General features: G+C 43.7%; 1 protein-coding gene across 2 annotated transcripts in view; it reads right to left on the bottom strand.

Annotated features, from left to right (window-relative positions):
* Nucleotides 1-20,892, bottom strand: part of mocos (molybdenum cofactor sulfurase) — a 489,344-nt gene that overhangs the window by 294,155 nt on the left and 174,297 nt on the right. For both annotated transcript variants that reach the window (XM_085988161.1, XM_085988162.1), the window contains exon 5: nt 414-490. In XM_085988161.1, coding sequence (XP_085844287.1) covers nt 414-490 — 77 coding nt within the window. The remainder of the gene's footprint in view (nt 1-413; nt 491-20,892) is intronic.

Here is a 20,892-nt window from a genome sequence, read left to right as displayed (position 1 = left end):
CTTGATGTTGTGCAATAGTGTAAAACGGGTGATTGCGAGTCAGCAGCCTGTTTTACATCTCTTCAAAATAAAAATCAGGAGCAACGTAAAATCGGCTGCCGACTCGCTGTCACCCGTTTTACACTACTGCACAAAATCAAGATCCACCCCAGTAATTTTACTGATAAACTCCGAGGTGTCCATTACTGTCCATGATTGTGGCTCAGACTTATTTCCAGCCACCCACTGTTTTCAATGTCACTGTAAAAATAAATCCCGGCATTCAATTCAACACTCTTGCAATCTATGTCACTATTTTTCTCAATTAAAAAAACTCACCATTTGCAATGGTTATCCCTTGGGAATATTATGGCTTATTTTCATGAAATATTTATAAAACTTAAATAGGTTTAGCATTATACTTTATTACTGACCTGTAAATTTATCAAGTGCATCAAATCCATGATTTACTGCTATTATATCAAGGAAAGAAATCGTGCCATCTTCAAATCTGAAATGAAAATTTTTATTCATCACACAGGGAAGCCACTCAATTTACTATAATATTAGAGGTAACAAAACTATTTTTTCCTTTATAAATATGATTATGATGCACTCAGGCTTCTTATAGCTGGAATACTTCAAATCTTTGTGAAGCACTTAGGTCCAATTAACCTCTGTGAAGTTCTAGTTCTTTAAACTTTAAAATTTGTGAAAGGTTTTTGGACAAAATCTTAAATGAAAATTCCTACATGACAAGGTGTAATTAAAGATGGTACCAACAATACATCTTTAGTTAATAAAAAATATTAAAGTCACTTGTTAGATGCATGCATCTGTTATTTGCTTTCGAGGACATTTTAGAATTGCAGTCATGTAAAAGTGCATATTGTGTTAAATCGTACTAAAAACAAAGGACATTTCTAACTTTGTGCAAAATAATTGGCTCTTCAATTCTAAAAAATTGGAACATATCTTTCAGCCATACTTAGACAAGCCTCCAAGTTATATATTGTGTGCAAGGTTTTTCATGAAAGACAAAAAGGCTAACAGCTAACACAATGCAATTGTTCACGTTTAAACTATGATGACATTCTCTACAATGAGGTGCAAAGGATTTATAAAATCTTACAACAAAGGAACAGGAGTAGGTCATTCAGCCCCTCAAGCTGGTTCCGCCATTCAATTAGATCAACAAGATCTGAACTCCATTTATCCACCTTGGTTCCATAACCTTTAATACCCTTGCCTAACAAAAACCTATCAATCTCAGTTTTGAAATTTTCAAATCAACCTAGCCTCAATTGCTTTTTGGGGGAAGAGAGTTCCAGATTCCTGCTACCCATTGTGTGAAGAAGTGCTTCCTGACATCACCTCTGAACTGCTTAGCTCTAATTTTAAGGTTATGCCCCCTTGTTCTGGACTTCCCCACCAGCGGAAATAGTTTCTCTCTGTCTACCCTATAAAATCTTTTAATCATCTTAAATGCCTCAATTAGATCACCCCTTAATCATCTATACTCAAGGGAATACAAGGCTAATCTATGCAACTTTCAGCTAGAGAAGTAGAGGCCGAGAATTATTTAACAAACATTTGGATGCTGGGGGAATGTAGGCTCTTTCACGATACATGAACTAAGATGAATCATCCATAATTATTTTGTGACCTAATGTCCTGCAACAAAAGCAAAATACTGTGGATGCTGGAAATCTGAAATAAAAACAGAAAATGCTGGAAATACTCAGCAGGTCAGGCAGCTTCAGTATTTTCCTGGGTATTCCTTGTTGCTGAAGTCAGTAAGTGGCCTAATAGAAAGAAGACTGAGTCTCCTCCTAGGTAATAATTTGACATTTAAAAACAAAGTCAGATACAGGAAACTCTTTTTTATCCGGCAGCGACAGGACCGGCGTGGTGCCGGTTGATCAAAAAGTCCGGATTACAGAGAGGTATATTTACCAAGGTACGAGAGCCCCGTACACAGCCACAGGTGCAGGAGCCCCGGTTACACGGCATTTGTGCAGGCGTCCCAGTTACACGGCCACAGATCCAGGAGTCCCTTTTGCACGGCCACAGGTGCAGGAACCCCGGTTACACGGCCACAGATCCAGGAACCCCGGTTACACGGCCACTAATATATAGTAAAACTTAACCGGCAAAATTCAGGAGTAGGTTCAGATAAGAGAGATTTCCGAATATTTAGGTGCCGGTTAAAAGAGAGTTTCCTGTAGTTTTAACTGTGTATGTATTTACCTGGCCTCTGACTAGATGCCCATTTTCCATTGGCTTATTACTTGTGTGGGTGTATTGTGTTAAATCGGAAGAAAGTGGTGGTAATCGCTGAACCAGAGTGGGAAGAAGTTCATTACATTTACATTATAGTGTTGCCTGCTGTAATAATACATTTTAAAAATGAGTTTGACATTAAAATGTGCACTGGACTAATTAAAAAAGACAAATTGGTATTGTCAGAGACAACTTTTATTTAACAAGACATAAATGTTTACTTCAATCATATTGAAATGTTACAATGTAAAAAATATATTCATTTGTCAGTTACAATGAAGTATTAATGTGGAATTTGTTGCCCCTGTTGTTTGTTGCCTAAGTTTTTGTTCTCAAAAAGGTATTAATGACCCGTGATGTTGATAAAAGGCTACTGAGTTTTATTTCATTATAAATAAAAACAGAAAATGCTGGAAATACTCGGGCGGCATCTGTGGAGAGAGAAACAGAGTTAATGTTTCAGGTCGATGACCCTTCCAGAACTGGAAAAAGTTGGAGATGGAACAGGTTTTTAAGCAAGTGTAAGGGCAGGGAAAGGGGGGAGGGGAGGAAAGAACAAAAGGGAAGGCCTGTGATAGGATGGAAGGCAGGAGAGATTAAGAGACAAAAGGGATGATGCTGCAAGGCAAGAGGAGATGGTAATGGGACCAGTTAAGAAACAAAAGATGACCCCAGTTCTGATGAAGGGTCATCGACCTGAAATGTTAACTCTGTTTCTCTCTCCACGGATGCTGCCTGACCTGCTGAGTATTTCCAGCATTTTCTGTTTTTATTTCAGATTTACAGCATCTGCAGTATTTTGCTTTTTTTATTTCATTATAGTTCAGTCACACTGACTACATCTGTTAAACTGGCTCAAATTGAGTCATTACAGTAAACAGGGATGTTATGTGTATTCATATATATATTAAGCCATGGGTGCTCACTACATGGCCAGTGAGCCAAATACAGCCCTTATGAGCTCTGTTTCACAAATTTAAGAGAGATTTTTTTTAAAGTGGTCGATTGGCTAGATAAAGGGAATGCAGCGTATATGAATTTTCAGAAAACATTCAATAAAATGTTCCACAAGAGGCTTACCACAAACATACAGGCATATGGTAAAAGAGGATATGTAACAGCGTGGATATAAATTTGGTTGATGGACAGGAAACAAAGGGTTTGGGTACGTGCGTGCTGTTTGGATCAAACAGCGAGGAGAACTGTAAAAGACTTCAAGAAGCCATAGACAGGTTAGAAGAATGGGCAGGCTGGTGGCAGATACTATTTAATGACAATACGTGTGAGGTAATATACTTTGGGAGTAAAAACAAGTAATGGGAGTAATCACTCAATAGAAAGATGCTGATGGGTGTAGATGAAGAGAGAAACCTACAGGTTCAAATACTAAGTGAATGTAGCCATGGTGTGGAGATGCCGGAGTTGGACTTGGGTGGACAAATGTAAGAAGTCACACAACACCAGGTTATAGTCCAACAGCTTTATTCGAAATCACAAGCTTTCGGAGCGCTGCTCCTTCGTCAGGTGAAGTGGAGAGATGCATAAAAACACAGCTTATATAGTCAGAGAATAATGTCAGATGTTTACAGGTAATCTTTCTAACTGCCATTTATCACACCTCGGCAGAGAGATAATCACAGCAAACAAAGCCATATAACCTGGTGTTGTGTGACTTCTTACATAAGTGAATGTAGGCAGATAAAGCCATAAAAAGACCAAGAGCAATTGAGTTTTCTTAATAGAGACATAGAATATAAGAATAACAAAATAATGATATGTTTGCATTAAATATTGGTTAGGCCACAGAGTACTGTGCACAGTTTTGAGCTCCCCATTGAAGAAAGGACATTAAAACCACAGAAAATGTATTGCATAGATTCACTGGGATGATGTCATGGATGGGAAACCATAGTTATGAGTGACTTGAGATGCTGGGATTATTTCCACTGAAGCAGAAAAGGTTAAGAGAAGACTTAATAGAGTTTTTTAAAGTTATTAAAGGTTTTGCTAGAGTGGACAGGGAAAGACTGTTTCCTTTAGTTGGAATGTCAGTGACAAAAGGTCATCAATTTTGTGGAAAGGGGTTAGGAGAAATTTCTTCATGCAGAGGGTTGTTGGAGCATGGAATGCTTTGCTACAGGGAGTGGTTGAGGCAGAGACCATTGCATCTTTTAAGGGATAGATGGATAAATATTTGAAGTAGAGGAAGATACAGAGCTGTGGGAATGGAGCAATACAGTGGGATCAGTGTTGGAATGCTCCAGCAAAAAGTCAGCACAAATATGATCAGCCAAATGACATATTTTTGTACTGTAAACTCCTAGGCCTAGAAATTCGGTTGGTAGCGCCAGCGATTAGCGCCTAAAGAGCCCGAGAATTGGGGCGTTACCCAATTTTCGGGCGGGCGCAGTGAATATAGCGCCACCTCCCATATTGAGTATCCTTTTAGCGCCGGCGCTAACTCTTTTCGCTCGCCCGTGGGCGCAGGCAGATCATGACGTCATTTCAGTGTGCAACGCCTTTTTGGTGCCCCGACCAGATATTCGGTGGCGCCCGCAACCTTTTCGCCTGGCGCTATTAGTGACAGTTGGATGGAGCGTTCCCAGGCCCTTCTCGGACTCGGGGGGCGCTATTTAAAGGGGACAGCACTAGTATAAAAGCTGCAGCCATTTGGGCTGGCCATTCTGATCATTGCTGGAGAGAGTTGCTGACCTTCTGTTGGACAGTAATTTTCTCATTGAGCCTTTGGAGGCACTGGCACTGGCAGCTTGAGGGCCCGGCTCCCGAGCTGGTGATGCAGCATCTGAAAGCAGGGAGGTGGAAGAGTGGCTTTAGCAAAAGGACAGCTTGGCAGCAAGGGATGCCAGATTGCGGCAAGGCTATGACATGGGTCCACAGTGAGAAAGCATGCTGGCGGGGGGAACAAGTGGAAGGAGACAGTTGTTAAAGGTGTGAACCTTACCATCGCTGTTGACAATGGGGTCGGCACCTGCAGTGGTTACAGGACCACTCAAACGTCCTCCAAGAATCTGGTGGACTCTCTCCTTGAGATCCGTGAGAGTGACCACTTGTGGAGGTCCTCCACCGGTGCGAAGCTGGTCTTTGCCAATCCTCGCCAGCTTAGACTGCAGGGGAAAGGAGGGGAAGTTATGTTACATGATGCCCTGAGTGATCATCTCATGCCCCCCATGGTGCAAGAGCCCTTACATGACGCCTTGAGTCAAATGTGCATGTGTGTGCCCAGAAAGGGCCATGGGTGCTTGCTGGCAGATGGCCCATGGGGCACAGCCCACCCTGTAGCCATAAAGTCAGGTGCAAATGAAGGGATGCAGAAGTTTGCAGAAACAACACTCACCCTCACGACCTGAGTGAGGTCGTTGAATTTCTTTCTGCATTGGACAGGGCTCCTGGTCACCATGCTGCTGGAGTTGACCCTCTGGCATACATCCCTCCAAACTCGTCAGTAGTCCTTATGATTCGGCCTCGTGCCATTGTCTGGGTAGAGAACATCTCGCCGGTGCTCCACTGCGGACACCAATTGCTCCAGAGCCTCATTGGTGAAGCGCTCTGCTCTCTGTCTCACCTTCTCCATCTGGTCCAAGTTTTTAGCGCCAGAGAAGGGCCTGCGCCGATTCTGAGGCCTGCAAGGCGAAGAGTGTGGATGCTGAAGCTGACTGACCCACCCCTTTAAGAGCTGGCCGGCGCCTGGAAGTCTCATGGTCATCAGTAATTGAGAGCACCTGTGCTGCGCCCGTCCGCTCCGATATTGGATTGCGCCGGAAGTTTAGCGCCTTAGGAGACCCGTGTAATGCCTGAATTCGCGCCTCAATCCCCTTTAGGGGCGATGCAACCCAATATCGCGCCAGGCGGCGATAAGTTTCGTCTGGCTATAAACTTTGCGCAGCGCCAGTTCTAACGCCTCAAGCGGGGCTATACCCAATTTCTAGGCCCTAGAGTTCTATTGCAAGCTGTCCACCAGTTCTCACCGTGCTCTCTTTCTAGAAAGAATGGTGACAATCTGGACATCTATAGCAATTGTTAGCACCTTCAAGTTGTGCCTGTACAATTCATTTGTCATTCCTGCCATTCTTTATGGTAGCAAAACAAGGGCACCAAAGAGAAGTGACCAGCTGCATCTGAATACCTTTGAAATAAACTGACTTCTGTGTATTTTTGAGATAGGACAAATGTACAGATTATACACCCTCAGAATACACATATTCTTGGTATTAAGATTGAAACAGAACATCACCAGATGACTTCATCAGCTGCCAGGGGAAAGAAACTGATTGACTGAGGCAACAGAGAAAACAGCGCTGAAGCTCTTATTGAAAGCAGATGGGTGAGCTTTTGGTACAGGGATGATAGGATGATTTTCCTCTATTGGCAACTGCTGAGCACCTGACAGGCACTGTTCGCCTCAGTAAGTAGGTGCAAAATTTTTCTTCCCTACAGCCATTTGAATTACCAAGGCACACAGCAGATGTAAACCCCTGCTACCCTGGTTGGGTTGCACCTAAATATCAGATGGAAACAGGAGCGCAACTGCAGTCTTGAAAAACATGCAGCTGTTTCCCTGGCCATCAAAAGCAGAGTCTTCTGCTGGGCCTGTTTCTACTACTACTCTTACTGTGGAAGTCTTAACAACTCCCAGGACAGCACAAAGTGTTAGAGAGCTGTGTCTGGGGAACACCGATTGTTTGGATGTAGTGAAGAGGTAAATTTACTCATGCCTTTCTGTCACATAGCAGATACACAAAGACTCCTAGCTGACTGGGAAAGAAACAAAGAGCAATCCGAGACTAAATGCTTCGACAATGAAGATAATGGTTGTGGACAGACAGCACAGCGATGCATAGATCAGAGTAAGGGAAAAGAAAATCAAGACAAATGAGCCATAACTCAGATAGGACAACACAGAAAATGGTAAAAGTAACTCAGGCAAAAAAAAATAACAGATACAGCAATGAATAAGATAGTTTAATTGACAATTATTTGGTGAAAAATAGCGGTGAAGGTGAAGATCACTTTGGGACTCCACTTGTGATCTGGACCCATAGATGTTATCTTATTGATAGCGAAATTCTACCTACGAGGTTAAAACCAGGATAATATCTGACCGAATATCCCATATGTCATTTTTTCCAATAGTCATCAACACAGCACTTTACCAAAGGCTTTCTGAACATCAAGGTACTTAACATCTGTTGGACACACACTATTTGGTAACTTCCGCAAAGAACTCAATCCGATTAATGAAGCAGCTATGCTGGGATTTCCTAACTGCCAAACTCTCTAGGTGATCATAAATCAAGGCAGCAATCAACCAGGTATGGCACCAAGGAGCCTTAGCAAACCTGAGGTTAACAGAGGTGAAGGGGAAAACCTACCAGCATTTCGATTTGTACCTGACACACAGGAAGATGTTGTGGTTGTCAGAAGGCAATCATCACAGCCTCAGGACATCACCACCGGTGTCATTCTCTGCCCAACCATCTTCAGTTGCTTCATCAATGACCTTCTCTCCATCATAAGGTCAGGAGTCGGCGGGTTGCTGACAGTTGCAAAATCGTCAGCTGCATTCACAACTCCTCCGATAACGTAGCAGCCCTTGACAGTCTACAGCAGGACCTGGACAACATCCAGCTTTGGGCCACAAGTGTTAGGTAAGATTCATGCCACACAAGTGCCAGGTAATGGCCATAACCAACAAGAGAAATTTCAATCACCTCACCATGATCTTCAAGAGCACTTATCAAGTCCCCCACCATCAATATCTTGGGTGCCACCTACCAGAAACCTAATTTGACCAGCCATATCAACACCATGGCTACAAGAGCAGGACAGCGATTGTGTAATCTGGGGCAACTGGCTCATCTTCTGAAGCTTCAAAGCCTATTCACCACCCACAAGGCTCAAATTACCAATATGATAACATATCATATCAATATCACTAGATTGATTCCTGGGATGAGAGGGCTGTCTTATGAAGAGAGATTGTGTAGAATGGGCCTATACTCTCTGGAGTTTAGATGAGAGGTGATCTCATTGAAACATACAAAATTCTGAAGGGGATTGAGAGGGGAGATGCTAAGAGGTTGTTTCCCTGGCTGGAGTGTCTAGAACTAGAGGACAGAGTCTCAGGATAAGGCATCAGCCATTTAAGACTGAGATGAGGAGGAATGTCTTCACTCAGAGGGTTGTGAATCTTTGGAATTCTCTGCCCCAGAGGTCTGTGAATGCTGAGTTGAGTATATTCAAGGCTGAGATCGATAGATTTTTGGACTCTAGGGGAATCAAGGGATATGGAGATCGGGTGGGAAAGTGGAGTTGAGGTCGATGATCAGCCATGATCTTATTGAATGGCGGAGCAGGCTCGAGGAGCTGTATGGCCTATTCTTGCTCTTATTTCTTATGTTCTTATATGATAGATTACTCACTGGCTTGGATGGGTGCATCCACAGCAACACTCACGAAATTCAATGCCATCCAGGACAAAGCAGTCTGCTTGATCAACATAGAAACATAGAAGATAGGAGCAGGAGTAGGCCATTCGGCCCTTTGAGCCTGCTCCGCCATTCAATGAGATCATGGCTGATCATCCAAATTCAGTACCCTGTCCCTGCCTTCTCCCCATAGCCCTTGATCCCTTTAGCCTTAAGAAATATATAAAACTCTTTCTTGAATATATTTAATGAACTGGCCTCCACTGCCCTCTATGGCAGAGAATTCCACAGGTTCACCACTCTCTGGGTGAAGAAATTCCTCCTCATTTCAGTCCTAAATGACTTACCCCTTATCCTTAAACTATGACCCCTGGTTCTGGACTCCCCAGCCATCAGAAACATCCTTCCTGCATCTAGTCTGTCCAGGCCTGACAGAATTTTATAGGTTTTGATGAGATCCCTTCTCAATCTTCTAAACTCCAGTGAGTATAAGCCCAATCAACACAATATCTCCTCATACGTCATTCCTGCCATCCCAGGTATCAGCCTGGTGAATCTTCGCTGCGCTCCTTCCATGGCAAGAACGTCCTTCCTCAGGTAAAGCGACCAAAACTGCACACAATACTCAAGGTGCGGTCTCACCAAGGCCCTGTACAACAGTAGCAAGACATCCTTGTTCCTGTACTCGAACCCTCTTGCTACGAAGGCCAACATACCATTTGCCTTCTTAACCACCTGCTGCACCTCCATGCTTACATTCAGCGACTGGTGCACAAGAACACCCAGGTCTCTTTGCACTTCCCCTTCTCCCAATCTATTGCCATTCAAATAATAATCTGCCTTCCTGTTTTTGCCACCAAAGTGGATAACCTCACATTTATCCATGTTATAGTGCATTTGCCATGTTTCTGCACAATCACCCAACCTGTCCAAATCGTACTGGAGTTTCACGACATCCTCCTCACAGCATACCCTCCCACCCAGCTTTGTGTCGTCTGCAAATTTGGAGATATTACATCCAATTCCCTTGTCCAGATCATTAATATATATTGTGAACAGCTGGGGTCCTAGGACCGATCCTTGCGGTGCCCCACTAGTCACTGCCTGCCACTCGGAAAAGGACCCGTTTATTCCAACTCTTTGCTTTCTGTCCGCCAACCAGTTCTCTATCCAAGTCAATACCTTGCCCCCAATCCCATGTGCCTTAATTTTGCACACTAATCTCTTATGTGGGGCCTTATCGAAAGCTTTCTGAAAGTCCAAATATACCACATCCACTGGTTCTCCCTTATCTATTTTACCAGTTACATCCTCAAAAAATTCCAGTAGATTAGTCAAACATGATTTACCTTTTGTAAATCCATGTTGATTTTGTCCAATCCTGTCACTGCTTTCCAAGTGCTCTACTATTACATCTTTTATAATGGACTCTAGCATTTTCCCCACTACTGATGTCAGGCTTACCGGTCTATAATTCCCCACTTTTTCTCTGCCACCTTTTTTGAATAGTGGGGTAACATTAGCTACTCTCCAATCCATGGGTACTGTTCCAGAGTCTATCGAGTTCTGGAAGATGACCAGCAATGCATCTACTATTTCTAGGGCCACTTCCTTAAGTACCCTGGGATGTAGATTATCAGGCCCTGGGGATTTATCAGCCTTCAGTCCCATCAATTTTCCTAACACCATTTCCCTACAAATACTGATTTCTTTCAGTTCCACCCTTTCATCAGACCCTATGTTCCCCGGCATCTCTGCGAGGTTATTTGTGTCCTCCTTTGTGAAGACAGAACCAAAATATGCATTTAGTTGGTCAGCCATTTCTTTGTTCCCCATTATAAATTCCCCTGATTCTGACTGCAAGGGACCTACGATTGACTTCACCAATCTTTTTCTCTTCACATATCTATAAAAGCTTTTACAGTCAGTTTTTATGTTCCCTGCAAGCTTACTCTCATATTCTATTTTCCCTTTCTTAATTAATCCCTTTGTCCTCCTTTGTTGAATCCTAAACTGCTCCCAATCCTCAGGATTATTGCTTTTTCTGGCCAATTTATAAGTCCTCTCCTTGGATCTTATGCTGTCCCTAATTTCCCTTGTTAGCCATGGTTGAGTCACCTTTTTTGTTTTATTTTTATGCCAAACTGGGATGAACAAATTCTGTAGCTCATCCATTCGGTCTTTGAATGTTTGCCATTGCCTATCCACCATCAACCCTTTGAGTGACATTACCCAATCAATCCTACCCAACTCGCTCCTCAGACCATCGTAGTTTCCTTTATTTAAATTCAGGACCCTAGTCTCTGAGTCAACTACTTCATTCTCCATCTTAATGAAGAATTCTATCATATTATGATCGCTCCGACCCAAGGGGCCTCGTACAACAAGATTGCTAATTAATCCTTTCTCGTTACATAATACCCAGTCTAAGATGGCCTGACCTCTGGTTGGTTCCTCAACATATTGGTCCAGGAAAGTAACCTGTAAACACTCCAGGAATTCCTTCTCCACAGTATTGTTACTAATTTGGTTGGCCCAATCTATATGTAGATTAAAGTCACCCATGATGACTGCTGTGCCCTTATTGCACGCTTCTTTAATTTCCCTTTTAATGCCATCCCCAACCTCCGCCTTACTGTTTGGAGGTCTATATACCACTCCCACTAATGTTTTTTTCCCCTTAGTATTCCTCAATTCTACCCATACCGATTCCACATCATCAGAGCTAATATCCTTCATTACAATTGTGTTAATCCCTTCTTTAACCAGTAATGCTATCCCACCTCCCTTTCCTTTTTGCCTATCTTTCCTGAATATCGAATACCCCTGAATGTTGAGTTCCCAGTCTTGGCCATCCTTGAGCCATGTTTCCGTAATCCCAACCAAATCATATTCGTTTACCTCTATTTGCGCAGCCAATTCATCCACCTTATTACGAATGCTCCTCGCATTAAGACACAAAGCCTTCAGGCTTGTTTTTTTAACGCTCTTCGACCTATTAGAATTATTATTTACTGTGGCCGCGTTTGATTTAAACCGTTGATTTCTCTGACTGCCACTTTTGTTTTTCTCCTTCCTATCTTTTGCTATTATCCTTGTTTCCCTTTCCTCTGTCTCCCATCTCAGGTTCCCAACCCCCTGCCATTTTAGTTTAAACCCTCCCCCACAGCACTAGCAAACACTCCCCCTAGGACATCGGTTCCAGCCCTGCCCAGGTGCAAACCATCCGGTTTGAACTGGTCCCACCTCCCCCAGAACCGGTTCCAATGTCCCAGAAACTTGAATCCCTCCCCCTGGCACCATTCCTCTAGCCTGCCACTGGGCTCAATATTTACCCACACACCACTTGCACTGTGGCTGCAACATGTACTATCGACATGATACATTGCAGCAACTTGCCCAGATTGTTTCGACTGCACCCCGCCCCCCCAAAGAGTCCTGCAACCCTTGCACAAATAAAGACAAGAGCAGCAAGATCAAAAGAACACCATCAACTCCAAGTTGCCTTCCAAATCACACACCATCCTGACTTGGACATATATCGTTGTTCCTTCATCATAACTGGGTCAAAATCCTGGAATTCCACCATGGTGGGAGCACTATCAACACAATACTACAGCGGTTCCAGGAGAAAATCCATCATCACCGTCTCAGGGCAATTAGGGATGGGCAATAAATATTGCCTTGCCAGCATTGCCCACATCCAGTGAACAAATAAAAAAATATTATATCCCTTATAATGCATTCCAGCATCAACCCTACAACTGATGTCAAACTGACAGGCCACTATCTCCAGAGTTTACTTTCTTCTCCTGCTTTAAATATGGAGACATCATGAGCCTCCCTCCAGTCCATTGAAATTAGTGCAGATTGGAAAGAGCTATTGAATACAGCTCCCATTTCCAGCAGCCCTTCAAGTTAAATGGTATCAGGTCCAGCAGCCTTGCATGCCATAACCCCAGTGAAGACCATGGCTGGATTCTCCTTTTCTCAGCGGATTAGTGTTGAGGGGGAACATCCACCCACTGCTGTGATCCTGCTGCAACCTCAACACATTTTTCTGCACCAGGGATCATTTGGTATGCTGGGTGGGCTCTCAGCAGGATCCCTGCCAGCAAGAGGGAGCCGACTAGTGCAGAAGAGGAGAATCCTGGTGGTGCTACAGTGGGACTTCTGATGTAACACCAGAAGAGGTGGCTGCACACTTAAAAGTGGGTGGTGGTGGTGAAGAGAGTCCCAAACAGGAAAGCTACATTTTTTTTCCTCGACCAAGGCCTAGCCCTAAAATGGTGTGTGGGTAATTATCGAGGGAGAGTTAGGCCCTCTCCCTCCATGGATCAACTTCAGGAACTTACTGCCGTTGTCCCAGGACCTACTGCCACCTTTGTCCTGGTGGTCCCTGGAATTGGCAAGACAATAGGGATAAGGTGGGAAATTGGAGGGGAAGAGCCAACCAGTAGCTGTCTTGGGAGGGCTGGGGGAGGGGGAAGAAATGGGAATGCATAAGGTGGTAGGCCTTACCACCTGATTTTGCCGCCTTTTCCGTCGCTGTCCCGCCTATTTTCGGATGTGATAGCAAAGGAAAATCCAGCCCTACTTCCTCAGTTACTTCAATTTTTGTCGTTCCCCTATCCAGCAGTACTGCCAGTTTAGCGCCAAGGAAAATCATGGCTGTAAACAACTTGAAGAAATTATTTGAGCAACTTGATTGGTTAGTTTTGCAATACTTGCTGGATCATGAATGGTAGCTTTGAAAGAAAAAAGTAAACAATGTTATCTTGGTGTACTGCTGGTTACTCGTTTCTCTGACATTTTTTGCCATTTAGGCAATCAATCAGATATTTGAATGGTAAAACTTAACAGGTTTAATGGTTATTTGAACCAATCACAATTGTTTGCCCTCCAAACCTGTGACACTTGGCAGTTGCGATTCCTCAAAGGCAACACTTTCAGCGGTTATGACTTTGAAAGTCATGACATGATATGACAGACACTCTTGATGCAACACTTTCAGTTACATAGAAAATGTTCGCGCAGATGAAATGAAATCCTTAACCATCACTTTAAAAAAATCTAGAAAGAAAATGCACACAGCAGAACCTGAATCATCCAGGATTCTTGAATAAATGATCAAAGCAGTTCTTGAGTGAAAAATTTACTTTGAGGTCTACTGATCTTGCGGACAGTTTACTGTGGGTTGTTTGAGTAAAATTTGTAACTGGATGTTGAGACAAATCTAGCAATATTTTTAAGTTGTATAAATTCAATACTTTATTGGCTGAGACTAGAGGAAAAAGTCATTCTTCCTCTTCAGAAAAGCAATTTACGGTAGAAAAATGACAAAAAAATACAACTATAATCACATCTCATCCGAATGGCAATAAATCAAGACTAACATCAAATGTAATTTTGCTCAAGAGCTCCTGTGAATAATTTTCACCAGTCAAACATAATTTGTAAGTCTAAATTTAATTTATTAGTAATTTAGACATGAATACTGGAAAATTCCTGTAGTTATGTATCAGAGTTGATCTGAGCACTTTCATCCTGCGTCTTTTGTTGTATGATCTTTTATAGGCGTACTGCACTCTGGCATCAATTGAAAATGTATACTAATTTTTCACTCTCTATAGATGTTGCCTGACCTGCTGAGTATGTCCAGCATTTTGTTTTTATTTCAGATTTCCATCATCTGCAGTATTTTGCTTTTGTATTAGTGTTTAATTCACTGCCACTTCACTTCCAGAAATGCCCACCTTGAAGAAGTTCTACTCCTTTCTCCGACAGGATTTCTGTTTGTCTCTTTTCCAGTTCTGATGAAAGACCATCGACCTGAAATGTTAAGTTTGTTTCTCTTTCCACAGATGCTGCCTGACCTGCTGAGTAGTTCCAGCATTTTATGTTTTTATTACTAATTGGCCATTTGGGTTTCCTTGACTTTTACTGGTCTTGGACACAATAGAAGGAAAATGAGCACCCTGGTACATCCCACTGCAATATCAGGTGGCTTGGCTGTCGTCTGGGCAAGAATAAGGTAGCTGCATGGGGAGGGAGGTCTGGTGTTGGAATGTAGGGGGGCAAAAGTCTCAGTACATGTGGCTGGTGCCCAATACGAATACCTTTCAATACCTATGCCCTTAAATATCTATCCAATTGTCCCATGAAATTTTCCACATTATCTGCCTCTTTTTGGGCAGTCCATTCTACGTGTTCATCAGCCTGTTAAGTAGTTCAATCTAAACTGTGCACCTTCCCTCTTCCAAGCTTGAACCCAAATCCCCTGGTTTGAGAGAGTGTGGAAATCCCAAACATATTGGCCCCAAATTTGCGGTTGGAGGCTTCCCGCGGGCGGATGCCTCCGACCTGTAAAAAATCTACGAATTTACCTGGTGGTCCGGGAGGTATGGAGCCTTGCGCTCCTGGGCCTCTCTGGGTACGCGCGGGCAGAGGCCCACGTATCCCAGGGGCGCAGGCGGTTTGCAAGCGCCCCTGGGATCACGTGGGTCGGCCCAACCAATAAAAGAAGGGAATCCCCATTCATACTTATGGGAGTTCGGTACGTACGGAATCCCGATAGTATGAATGGAGATCACTTAAAAAATACACGAACATATGAAATAAAACAATTACATATTTAAAATTAATTAAAATGCCATTTAATTAAATATTTTAAACAAAAATTAAATTTTATGTTAAAAAATGTATATGTATTAACAGGGCTAAAAATAAACTTACCTTATTGGACGGGGTTTTTAATGTATAAATGAGTGATGAAATTTTATTTTTCTATTTTTTAAAACTCTTATGCTGGTAAAAGCAGGCCTTATGCTTTTTCCAGGGATGCGGATGATCTATCAAGAAGATTCTTGACAGATCGCAAGTTACGGGTTTTAGCACATGAAACCCGGAACTTTCACGGCCCTTATGGGCGCGTACACAGCTCGTATGTACCCATAGGGGACGCAATATACAGCCCAATATCTGGGCTTCAATTTGTCTATTCCCTAAGGTCTTGAATAGCATCCTCCACTGACCATTCTCTTCTCCAGACTAAACAATCCCAGACTCTTCAAACCATCTGAGCTATGAGAGAGGTTGATTAGTTTGGTTGCTCTTTTCTACATTGCCTGAAATCATTGGATATCCTTGCAGTGGCCAGAATTGTACACAATACTCCAGTACAACCTTAGCAGTGCCTTGTACAGAGTCATTATCACCTTCTGAAATCTGTGCTCTATTCCTCTGGCGGAGCGGACCTAGGTGTGAGGAACGCAGCATAAAAGCGGCGGCAGCAGTGAGGCCCGACCAGAGCGGCGGAGCAGACCTGGGCGTGAGGAGCGCGGCATAAAAGCGGCGGCAGCAGCGCGGCCCGACCAGAGCGGCGGAGCGGACCTGGGCATGAGGAGTGCGGCATAAAAGCGGCGGCAGCAGCAAGGCCCGACCAGAGCGGCGGAGCGGACCTGGGCGTGAGGAGTGCGGCATAAAAGCGGCGGCAGCAGCGAGGCCCGATCAGAGCGGCGGAGCAGACCTGGGAGTGAGGAGCGTGGCATAAAAGCGGCGGCAGCAGCGAGGATTACCAATTCAGCAGCGGGAGAGAGAGGTAAAAAGTAATCAAAGTGTGACGTCACCAGAAAGCAGGTAAGTGATTGGTTGGTGAGTATTTCTCTCTTTCTCCTTTTTTTCCCCAAATTAAACTCTGTGGTTTATAGTTTCTAAGCTCTGAGGTGTAGAGGGGGCTGCTGGTAACCAAAAATTTAACTTAATTTAAAGGAAGTAAAGGGTAAGTCATGTCAGGACAGCTCAGCCCTGTAGTTTGCTCCTCCTGCACTATGTGGGAAATCAGGGACACTTCCTGTGTCCCTGACGACCATGTGTGCGGGAAGTGTGTCCAGCTGAAGCTACTGACAGACCGCATTGCGGCACTGGAGCAGCGGATGGATAGATATTGGAGCATTCGCGAGGTCGAGGAAGTCGTGGATAGCAAGTTTAGGGAGGTGGTCACACCGCAGGTAAAGGTTGCACAGGCAGAAAGGGAATGGGTGACCATCAGGCAGAATACTAGGCGCAGGCAGGTAGTGCAGGAATCCCCTGGGGTCATCCCCCTCTTGAACAGTTATACCGTTTTGGATACTGTTGGGGGGGGGGGGATGGCTTAACAGGGGAAGGCAGCAGCAGCCAACCTCCTGGCACTAGGGGTGGTTCTGCTGCACAGGATGGGAGGAAAAAGAGGGGTAGAGCTATAGTGATAGGGGATTCTATTGTAAGGGGAATAGATAGGCGTTTCTGCGGCAGCAAACGAGACTCCGGGATGGTGTGTTGCCTCCCTGGTGCAAGGGTCAAGGATGTCGCGGAGAAGCTGCAGAAAATTTTGGAAAGGGAGGGTGAACAGCCAGTTGTCGTGGTGCATATAGGTACCAACGATATAGGTAAAGAACGGGATGAGGTCCTAAAAGCTGAATATAGGGAGATAGGAGGTAAATTAAAAAATAGGACCTCAAAGGTAGTAAACTCAGGATTGCTACCAGTGCCACGTGCTAGTCAGAGTAGAAATAGAAGGATACTTCAAATGAATACGTGGCTAGAGAAATGGTGCAAGGGGGAGGGATTCAAATTCCTAGGACATTGGAACCGGTTCTGGGGGAGGTGGGACCAGTACAAACCGGATGGTTTGCACCTGGGCAGGACCGGGACCGATGTCCTTGGGGGAGTGTTTGCGAGTGCTGTGGGGGAGGGTTTAAACTAAAATGGCAGGGGGTTGGGAACCTGAGCAGGGAGACAAAGGAACAGGAAACAAGGATAGAAGCAAAAGACAGGAAGGAGAAAAACAAAAAGGTGGCAATCAGAGAAATCAAGGGTTTAAAACAAACATGGCCACAGTAAATAATAATTTTTAAAGGTCTAAGAGCATTAAAAAAACAAGCCTGAAGGCTTTGTGTCTTAATGCAAGGAGCATTTGTAATAAGGTGGATGAATTAGCAGCGCAAATAGAGGTAAATGAATATGATATGATTGGAATTATGGAAACATGGCTCATCGGGGACCAAGGCTGGGAACTCAACATCCAGGGGTATTCAATATTCAGGAAAGATAGGCAAAAAGGAAAAGGAGGTGGGGTAGCATTGCTGGTTAAAGAGGGGATTAACACAATTGTAAGGAAAGATATTAGCTCTGATGATGTGGAATCGGTATGGGTAGAACTGAGAAATACCAAAGGGCAGAAAACGTTAGTGGGAGTGGTGTATAGACCCCCAAACAGTAATGCAGAGGTTGGGGATGACATTAAAAGGGGAATTAGAGAAGCGTGCAATAAGGGCACAGCAGTCATCATGGGTGACTTTAATCTACATATAGATTGGGCTAACCAAATTAGTAACAATACTGTGGAGGAGGAATTCCTGGAGTGTATACGGGATGGTTTCCTGGACCAATATGTCGAGGAACCAGCTAGGGATCAGGCCATCTTAGACTGGGTATTATGCAATGAGAAAGGATTAATTAGCAATCTTCTTGTGCGAGGCCCCTTGGGTCGGAGCGATCATAATATGATAGAATTCTTCATTAAGATGGAGAGTGAAGTAGTTGACTTAGAGACTAAGGTCCTGAATTTAAATAAAGGGAACTATGATGTTATGAGACGCGAGTTGGGTAGGATTGATTGGGTAATGTCACTCAAAGGGTTGACGGTGGATAGGCAATGGCAAACATTCAAAGATCGCATGGATGAACTACAGAATCTGTTTATCCCAGTTTGGCATAAAAGTAAAACAAAAAAGGTGACTCAACTGTGGCTAACAAGGGAAATTAGGGATAGCATAAGATCCAAGGAGAGGACATATAAATTGGCCAGAAAAAGCAGTAAACCTGAGGATTGGGAGCAGTTTAGAATTCAACAAAGGAGGACAAAGGGATTAATTAAGAAAGGGAAAATAGAATGAGAGTAAGCTAGCAGGGAACATAAAAACTGACTGTAAAAGCTTTTATAGATATGTGAAGAGAAAAAGATTGGTGAAGTCAATCGTAGGTCCCTTGCAGTCAGAATCAGTGGAATTTATAAATGGGGAACAAAGAAATGGCAGACCAATTAAATAAATATTTTGGTTCTGTCTTCACAAAGGAGGACACAAATAACCTCCCAGAGATGTCGGGAACATAGGGACTAATGAGAGGGAGGAACTGAAATAAATCAGTATTTGAAGGGAAATGGTGTTGGGGAATTTGACAGGATTGAAGGCCAATAAATCCCCAGGGCCTGATAATCTACATCCTAGGGTACTTAAGGAAGTGGCCCTGGAAATAGTAGATGCATTGCTGGTCATCTTCCAGAACTCGATAGACTCTGGAACAGTACCCATGGATTGGAGGGTAGCTAATGTTACCCCACTATTCAAAAAAGGTGGTAGAGAAAAAGCGGGGAATTATAGACCGGTAAGCCTGACATCAGTAGTGGGGAAAATGCTAGAGTCCATTATAAAAGATGTAATAGCAGACCACTTGGAAAGCAGTGGCAGGATCGGACAAAGTCAACATGGATTTACAAAAGGTAAATCGTGCTTGACTAATCTACTGGAATTTTTTGAGGATGTAACTGGTAAAATAGATAAGGGAGAACCAGTGGATGTGGTGTATTTAGACTTTCAGAAGGCTTTTGATAAGGTCCCGCATAAGAGATTAGCGTGCAAAATTAAAGCACATGGGATTGGGGCAAGGTATTGACTTGGATAGAGAACTGGTTGGCAGATAGAAAGCAAAGAGTTGGAGTAAACGGGTCGTTTTCCGAGTGGCAGGCAGAGACTAGTGGGGTACCGCAAGGATCGGTCCTAGGACCCCAGCTGTTCACAATATATATTAATGATCTGGACAAGGGAATTAGATGTAGTATCTCCAAATTTGCAGACGACACAAAGCCAGGTGGGAGGGTATGCTATGAGGAGGATGTCGTGAAACTCCAGCACAATTTGGACAGGTTGGGTGATTGGGCAGAAACATGGCAAATGCACTATAATGTGGATAAATGTGAGGTTATCCACTTTGGTGGCAAAAACAGGAAGGCAGATTATTTGAATGGCAATAGATTGGGAGAAGGGGAAGTGCAAATAGACCTGGGTGTTCTTGTGCACCAGTCGCTGAAGGTAAGCATGCAGATGCAGCAGGCGGTTAAGAAGGCAAATGGTATGTTGGCCTTCGTAGCAAGAGGGTTCGAGTACAGGAACAAGGATGTCTTGCTGCAGTTGTACAGGGCCTTGGTGAGACCGCACCTTGAGTATTGTGTGCAGTTTTGGTCACCTTATCTGAGGAAGGATGTTCTTGCCATGGAAGGAATGCAGCGAAGAGTCACCAGGCTGATACCTGGGATGGCAGGAATGACATATGAGGAGAGATTGTGTCGATTGGGCTTATACTCACTGGAGTTTAGAAGATTGAGAGGGATCTCATCGAAACCTATAAAATTCTGTCAGGCCTGGACAGACTAGATGCAGGAAGGATGTTCCCGATGGCCGGGGAGTCCAGAACCAGGGGTCATAGTCTAAGGATAAGGGGTAAGCCATTTAGGACTGAGATGAGGAGGAATTTCTTCACCCAGAGAGTGGTGAACCTGTGGAATTCTCTGCCACAGAGGGCGGTGGAGGCCAGTTCATTAAATATATTCAAGAAGGAGTTGGATATATTTCTTAAGGCTAAAGGGATCAAGGGATGTGGGGAGAAGGCAGGGACAGGGTACTGAATTTGGAGGATCAGCCATGATCTCATTGAATGGCGGAGCAGGCTCGAGGGGCCGAATGGCCTACTCCTGCTCCTATCTTCTATGTTTCTATACATTCACCAGATTCACAGCATAGATTTATCAGAATGATACCAGGGGTTAAATTATGAGAACAGGTTGCATGAACTTGGCTTGTATTCTCTTGAATTTAGAAAGTTGTGGGACAATCTAATCAAGGTATTTAATATGATTAAGGGATTCAGTACATACAGAGAAACGATTCGAATCCAGAACAAGGGGGCATAGTCTTAAAATTAGAACCAGGCCGTTTAGGAGTGAAATAAGGAAGCATTTTTTCCACAGAAAGCATAGTGGAAATTTGGAATTCTCTTGCTCAAAAGGATATGAATATTGAGTCAACTGAAATTTTCAAGACTTGAGACTAAAAGGTTTTTATTAGGTAAAGGCTTCTACAGGAAACTT

This window comes from Somniosus microcephalus, chromosome 5 (genome assembly GCF_052327205.1).
Source record: "Somniosus microcephalus isolate GS21.2 chromosome 5, FLI_Smic_1.0, whole genome shotgun sequence".
Lineage (NCBI taxonomy): Eukaryota > Metazoa > Chordata > Chondrichthyes > Squaliformes > Somniosidae > Somniosus > Somniosus microcephalus.
This window is presented reverse-complemented; position numbering and strand designations above follow the sequence as displayed.